Genomic DNA, 7589 nt, shown 5'->3' with positions numbered 1-7589 from the left:
AGGGTGGACAAGAACAAAGCATAAATCAAGAATACAAACGAGCGAATCAGTTTGTGTCAGTCACTCAAAAGAACTGTTTAAAAACTCGACTCGTTCACGTACGTCACCGCTCTTATTTGTTACCGTAACACCTGACATAAGTGTGCAAGCGCAATCTAAAGCTGTCGAGGGCTGCTAACATCCGGCGTGTTTTGCCGCAGAGTGGACTTATTCGTCGCCGATTGTGTCAGCACAGGTAACGGTGTAAGGTTTACGATTTCTGTGTCTCTTTGTTTGTAAAATGTGACTGTAGAAAGGTGTCATACAATGGCGTTTCACTATAAACTAGGGATGGTGAAGTAGCTAACGTGGCTAACTTAGCATATGAGTTGACGAGAAGACACTGCGATGTAAAGAAATGTTATATAATTCTCTCCCAAAATGTGCTTCAAGTAGTGTAATAGTTAAGTTGTGAAAATACATCTATTTCTTCCTCCATAACAGGACCCGAAGTTTCGAAGCATCATGGAGGAAGAGGAAACTGTGACGCAGCCTGAAGGTGACATGGAGTCCCCCTTTACCGCGGACACTTACGCTGCCGAGGCCATGGCTGCAGACATGGACCCTTGGATCGTGTTCGACACCAGAAGAACTCCTAAGTCAGAATTCGACGGCTGGCTGGAGAGCAACAGACCCTCCCAAGTATGCAGATATGGTGACGAGGAGTGCGGTGTGGGCCCCGTGGGCTGGATTGCCGTGCTGGGCCCCGACCACTGCCCCAGCAGCGGTGATGTCAGTGGTCTCCAAGAGGACTGGGAGAAGCTGCTATCTAGTGGGCGGCCGGTCAACTTTCACTCAGTCAGGGAGCTGGCCCTCAACCATGGGGTCTTATCTGGCAAGTGGCTCATGCACATGGACTGCGGCTTCAAAGTAGACCATGCATGGGAGTGTGTGGCTCGTGCCACCCTGGACGGCAAGATCTGCCAGGTCAAGGTTAGTCCTCACGACCCTGACAAAGGTGGCAAGCAGGTCATCTGCGCCTACAACCACAACTTTACTGACGAGAGTGACGTGGTACGGTTGGATGCACACATCCGAGCCTCAGGGGTCAAGTGTCCTCTGGTCTACAAGCCAGACGTGTACACCTACCTGGGGATCTACCGGAACAACCGCTGGAAGATCTGTCCCACCATCTACGAGAGCAAATTCAACCTGGAGTGTGTTCCCAGGCGCTCACACATAATCAACAAAGTTACCAATATGGAGGTCACTTAGGCTTCTTTGCATCGTGGATCCAGTTCTTCCTGCACAAAATTCATTTGCATTCTTGAGTGCTTACATCGACAGGGTGGGCTTTGCACATTTTTGAAGCGTGACGCCCTGCCAAGCATTTACATTTGTCTCATTTTAATACTTGACCACAGCTACATACTTGCCAAATAAAAGTGAACCTTTAAGACCATCATCTGACTTCCAGAACACACAATTACACCACAAGACATCGCTATACATTTTTTATTACATATTACACACACATGTGCATATCCATATATATAAAATCATAAGAACCAACATTTTTCACATAGGACCACATACTGAAAAGCCTGCAAGTCTTGTGAGCATTCTCATTCATTAAAGCATTGTTTTCTCAGGGTATTAATTGCAACTGGACTGTTCAGACATTTGGCCTCTCATATGAGCAATTAAGGCATTTGAATGTAAAATTATCACTCAAATCAAAATTAAAAATGTATTAATGCTACTTTTATTTAAAAGAAATCCGTAAAAATGAGTCTTTCAGGAGACGATAACAACAACAAAATGGAATTAAGGCAGAAGGCCAAAGCACTGCAGGTTTTCTTTTCAACCAGTTTCTCCAGCAGGTGATTTCATTGACAAGCTCCTTCCCTCAAACCAAAGGAGGGTTCATCATTAAAAGTGACCGGCTGGAAAGAAAACGGCCCTCCATGGCATAAGTTTGACACCCCTTCTCTAAAAGTAAACAAGCCCAAGCTGTTCTTTGAGCATGAACTGATGAAGCCAAAAATGCTCTTAAGATAACCTCAACAGTCCAGTTGTGATCAGCCCTGGGAATACTGAAAAGGCATTTAGATTTTTTTTTTTTAAGTGTGAAAACAGGCCAAAACCAATCCAGTGTTCCAGAAAAAACAGCCTGCATCTGTGTCATCGCAGAAAAAACGAATATTTCTTAACTATAAAACGTAATTCTAATGAAGTTGGAATGTTGTTTTAAACATAAATAGAAACAGAATACAATGATTGGCAAATCCCTTTCAACCTATATTCAGTTGAATACACTACAAAGACAAAACCATTAATGTTCACACCTAAACTTTGTTAATAATTATAACTGAAAAACTTGAGGCTGCAACATTCATTCATTTTCTACCGCTTTTTCCTCACGGGGATGCTGGAGCCTATCCCAGCTGTCTTCAGGCGAGAGGCGGGGTACACCCTGGACTGGTCGCCAGCCAATCACAGGGCACATATAGACAAACAACCATTCACACTCACATTCATAACTATGGACACTTTGGAGTGGCCAATTAACCTAGCATGTTTTTGGAATGTGGGAGGAAGTACCGGAGTACCCGGAGAAAAGCCACGCATGCACGGGGAGAACATGCAAACTCCACACAGAGATGGCTGAGGGTGGAATTGAACCCTGGTCTCCCAGCTGTGAGGTCTGCACGCTAACCACTAGACCGCCATGCCGCCCGAGACTGCAACATGTTCCACAAAAGTTGGGATGGGGGCATGTTTACCATTGTTACATTACCTTTCTTTTTAACACCACTCCAACGTTTAGGAACTGAAGACACTAATTGTTGAAGCTGTGGAATTCTGTCCCATTCTTCAGTGTCACCTGAGGGATCCAAGATCACAGGTTGGTTTTCAGCCTTCACCGCTGATATGCACAGATTTCTCCCAATTCTTGGAACATTTTGATGATATTATGGACTGTAGAAGATGAATTAACTTACAAAATCCTTGCAATTGTTCGTTAAGAAACATTGTTCTTAAACTGTTCATTCGCTCATGCGGGTCACAAAGTGGTGAACCTCACCCAATCCTTGCTTGTGAAGGACATTTCAGGGAAGCTCTTTTTATACCCATTCATGGCACCCACCTGTTCACCTGTGTGATGTTCCAGTTAGGTGTTTCATGAGTATTCCTCAACTTTGTCAGTCTTTTTGGCTACGTGTCCCAGCTTTTTTGGAACGTGTTGCAAATCCTCATGACAGCCTATCCCAGCTGTCTTTGGGCGAGAGGTGGGGTACACCCTGGACTGGTCGCCAGCCAATCACAGGGCACATATAGACAAACAACCATTCACACTCACATTCATACCTATGGACAATTTGGAGTCGCCAATTAACCTAGCATGTTTTTGGAATGTGGGAGGAAACCCACGCATCCACAGGGAAAACATGCAAACTCTACACAGAGATGGCCGAGGGTGGAATCAAACTCGGGTCTCCTCGCTGTGTGGCCTGCGCGCTAACCACTCGTCCGCATCTAATTCCAAATGAGGTAATAATTGCAAAAAAACAAAGTCTACTAGTTTGAACATTCTGTCTTTGTAGTGTATTCAATTTAATACATTAGGTTGAAAAATAATTCTACTGTTTTTATTCATAATTTATACATCGTCCCAACATCATTGAAATTGGGTTTTGTATTTGAATGTAACTTTTTCCTGTTACATGTGGTGTGTTTAACAATGTACCACACCATTGGGCTGCACTTTGAACGACCCTGACCTACAATTCTGGATTTGGTTGGCTGCCACCATTTTTGGTGTAAAATAAGTGATAAAAATCAGTCTTTCTTTGTGAGATATTTACAAAGTAGACCTTCATTTTTTTTCAAAAAAATGGGTGCATAGACTTCCTGGTTTACACTTTCTGCGCTGGGGTTGAACATGTGCTGTGCAGTTCACTGACATGCTAGGGGTGTTGTCTTCTGATTAGTCAACTCAACTCAACTTCCGGTACTCAATAATTAGCTGGCTTGTTAGCTTCCTTTGTTGCTAATGAACGTTAGTCACTTTTATTGCAAATGCTGATTCCAAAACCGGAGGAGGTGGGCTGTACGCCTCTGAACAAAGATATACTAGTAATGTACTAAAAAAAAAAAATGACCAAAGACTGTGTCACACCATGCGAGAAGGTTTGCAGGGAGAGGAGCATGTATGCAGGCACATACACACTGAAACATAGAACTGATAATCTCTTTTGGCTGTGTCTCAATTGGCGCATTTTGTGCAAAATTGCATTCACACTGACATGTATGGCAAAATGTCAGTAGCTAGATGTTGCACTAAACATCCAAAATAGTGGGTGTTCAATGCCGGTCACTTGGTATCTATTTACCATTTACTACATCCGTTTACTTACCACAGTGGCTGTCTTGGCTCCGTGGGGGCGGGGGTGGGAATAACTCGAGTGGCTGCAATTCAGTATTAAAAAGAAGAGAAGTAGTAGCAGGTAAATATTGCGACTGTCATTTCCGACCAGTAAATGATGATGTACACAAATTTGTGTAATCAGGAAGTAAGTCTACACAGTACACTTATTGAAGTGTAATGATGAAAGTATTCCATCAGTCATTGTGCATTAATAGTGACCTGTTATTTAAAATACTTAAACAACAAGGCCTTGTTTGTGGTTTCACCCCCGAAAATCAACAGTCTGCTGGTGTGGCCTTCATGTCTTCCTAGCTTTATAAAAAGAGGCTAAAAATACACAAGTGGTGTGAGTGACTATTTTAGGTGGGGTGTCCTGACACAAACCCAGCTTGGCTATCACTGGCTAAAATGGAAATTAGATGATCCTCGTCCACTGAAATGAGGTCTTCATATTCTTCCAGCAGAGCAGGCCGCCGCTGGCTTCTGCTGTTGCTGCTGCTGCTGTTGTTGTTAGATAAAACGTCCATCATGCTCTCGTTCTGCAGCAGGGTGACAATGCTGTTGGGATAATTCATCCAAGTGCTTCCTGGGTTGCCAGCCAGGTCTGGAGTGTTCTGGGATGCCATCGCCGTTTGCTGACCGGCGGCACCATTGCCACTCTCGTGCACCGGTTTCAGAAGGTCCACAAAGTCGTTCATATCTAGGCTGTCCAGCGTTCCTGGAGCCTGGTCTTCTGAAAAGTCAGGGAACTCATCCTCAGCGATAGACGCGTCTGCCGGGAACTGAGAACCCTGGAAAGAGAAGGAGCTGGCCGACTGCGTTGAGGCTGCTGGCTCCTGGGTGATGACCGAGGAGATGTTAGGGAAGAACTCCTGAAGGTCTGACAGATTGACGGTGGAGTAGTCCTGGTTGGAAGATGAGGAAGAAGCGGTTGATTGGCTCATGCCGAGAGTCACCACTGGAGTGACTTTGGGCTGTGGGCCCAGGTTCAAGCTCTCCATGATCTTCCATGTTTGGCTGGTGGCTGAGCTGGAAGAAGCAGAGGCCTGGACTTTGGGCTGGCATGAGAACATCTGGCTTTGCTGCATGTACGAAAGGGGCGGCTGCTGTTTGGCTACACTGGCACAAGGGGGCACTGTGGCGGGCAGAAGGCAACAATCATTCAAACTCAACTCTAGAACAGATATAATTCATGATTTTACTAATATACTACAATATTTTGTTATGTTAATGGTTTAACTTGCTTAACAGGGCCACATACAGGTTTAATGTTACTCCACAATTAACATAGTAAACATACCAGGATATGGCTTACCGAAAATGACAGGGATCTACTAAATGGTTAATTTGCATATGACTCCTAATTGCTCAGCAACAACAACATTCAAGGAAGAGGACACTCACAAGCTTGGGCCATGGATGAAGTTTTTGTTGCCACAGGCCTCCGGGCTGGACTAATATGTCGCCTGTCTGGTGGAATGGACACTGAAACCCCGGCAGGCGTACATACATTTATTCTCATTATACTACTCCAATGACTATATTCAAGTGCTGTGTAATAAGTGTCATACCTGTAGACAGCACAGGTCCCAGTTTAATATTCTGGAACATATCAGCAGTGCGTTTTCTTTTCTCACTCAGACTGTATTCATCTGCAGAAGAAACATACAATGCTTCAGAACCAGACATCAAATTTGCAGGACGAAAAGCGTGAGACTCGTACCCCGGTCAGCAGGCAGGTACTGAAAATCCATGGGCTCGCTGACCTCGCGATCCGAAGGCCGACGTAGCTGCACTTTAACCCGCACGGGCTCAGTGAGGTTGGTGTGGCGGTACGGCGGCGTGCGGAATACAATGGCCACCTGCCTGTGGACGTCCGCTTGGGAGAAAGTACCCTTTCCCTCCCAGCTGTCCTGAAAGAAGCGCACCTCAATGTCCTCTGTGAGAGCAGAAACACATTATCATTACATGTCAACGTAGTTGGTGTGTCAAATGATTACAAATTTTCAGATTAATCAGTTTATGAATCAATCACAAACTAATTTCGATTAATCGACATTTTCAACTTTGTCAGAAATATACAAATTTTACTAACTCGGGGTCGAGTGGTTAGCGCGCAGACCTCACAGCTTGGAGACCAGGGTTCAATTCCACCCTCAGCCATCTCTGTGTGGAGTTTACATGTTCTCCCCGTGCATGTGTGGGTTTTCTCCGGGTACTCCGGTTTCCTCCCACATTCCAAAAACATGCTAGGTTAACTGGTGACTCCAAATTGTCCATAGGTATGAATGTGAGTGTGAATGGTTGTTTGTATATATGTGCCCTGTGATTGGCTGGCCACCAGTCCAGGGTGTACCCCGCCTCTCGCCCCAAGACAGCTGGGATAGGCTCCAGCACCCCCCGCGACCCTCGTGAGGAAAAGGCGGTAGAAAATGAATGAATGAATGAAAAATAAAGAACAGGAGACGATTACATATATTTAGCATACTGTATAATTTCTCCAAATGAAATGAAAATTTCAACAAAAATAAAAATCTTTGCATGTCTCTCATGCAAATCCTCTGAACTTCGCTATAGGCTAGATTTGCAAGTATTGACAACACTATTGTAATTTTCCAACTTTTTTTCAAAAAAATGTTTTTAGTGGCGTTGCGGTTCGTAGTTCAAAGTGTCTCTGAATGTGCCTCACGGTAATGCGATGGCGAATGAGGTCAAGTGTTGTTAAGAAGATGGACAGAGAGATGTCTTTGTGTTGGATTTGAACACTGCTGTTGTTGATTTTGATTGTTTAATTCTCAATACATTTTTATTTATTGTTACTTTTGTAAGTTTCGAGTGATTTCAGTGAGAATTGTGGGATTTTCTTTCTTTAACTGAGGGATACCAACAATTTTGTCCACGTGTGTATGTGTGTGACTGTTAGAAGGCTAAGCAAATAACAATGACTTTTTCCTGTAAGGACGTTACGTACTTATACAAGATACTCAACGTAACCTTGTATGCATATACATAAACTGCAACATTTTTGACAGTTTTTGTCATTTGCCAACACATTCTAAGCTCATTTCCAGAAGTATATAAGAAACTGCTAGAACAGGTTTGAATTCGGCCAGCTAGTTGCTTTCTAAGTATTTCAACTTTTAGCATACAAACTGGCAACATGACTTGCAAGTCGGAT

At 44.0% G+C, this 7589-nt stretch overlaps 2 protein-coding genes across 3 annotated transcripts in view; one reads left to right on the top strand and one right to left on the bottom strand.

The window, feature by feature from the left end:
• The first annotated feature begins 73 nt into the window (after positions 1-73).
• On the top strand, positions 74-3872 carry lg2h11orf68 (linkage group 2 C11orf68 homolog). Of its 2 annotated transcripts, none has more exons than XM_058066303.2 (2): positions 74-235; positions 484-3872. In XM_058066303.2, exon 2 carries the CDS (start codon positions 505-507, stop codon positions 1252-1254), a length of 750 nt encoding a protein of 249 aa, XP_057922286.2. In that variant the 5' UTR covers positions 74-235; positions 484-504; the 3' UTR covers positions 1255-3872. The 2 variants fall into 2 exon arrangements, with proteins under 2 accessions (XP_057922286.2, XP_078653394.1); XM_078797268.1 differs by having other exon boundaries at positions 86-243.
• Positions 3871-7589, bottom strand: part of rela (RELA proto-oncogene, NF-kB subunit a) — a 10516-nt gene continuing 6797 nt past the window's right edge. The window contains exons 8-11 of the mRNA XM_078797265.1: positions 6135-6350; positions 5983-6063; positions 5816-5896; positions 3871-5546 (exon numbers count right to left, since the gene is read on the bottom strand). Coding sequence (XP_078653391.1) covers positions 4771-5546; positions 5816-5896; positions 5983-6063; positions 6135-6350 — 1154 coding nt within the window. The 3' untranslated portion in view covers positions 3871-4770. The remainder of the gene's footprint in view (positions 5547-5815; positions 5897-5982; positions 6064-6134; positions 6351-7589) is intronic.

The sequence above is a fragment of the Doryrhamphus excisus genome, linkage group LG2 (genome assembly GCF_037039965.1).
Source record: "Doryrhamphus excisus strain RoL-2023G ecotype Guam linkage group LG2, RoL_Dexc_Guam_v1.1, whole genome shotgun sequence".
NCBI classification, from domain to species: domain Eukaryota; kingdom Metazoa; phylum Chordata; class Actinopteri; order Syngnathiformes; family Syngnathidae; genus Doryrhamphus; species Doryrhamphus excisus.
This window is presented reverse-complemented; position numbering and strand designations above follow the sequence as displayed.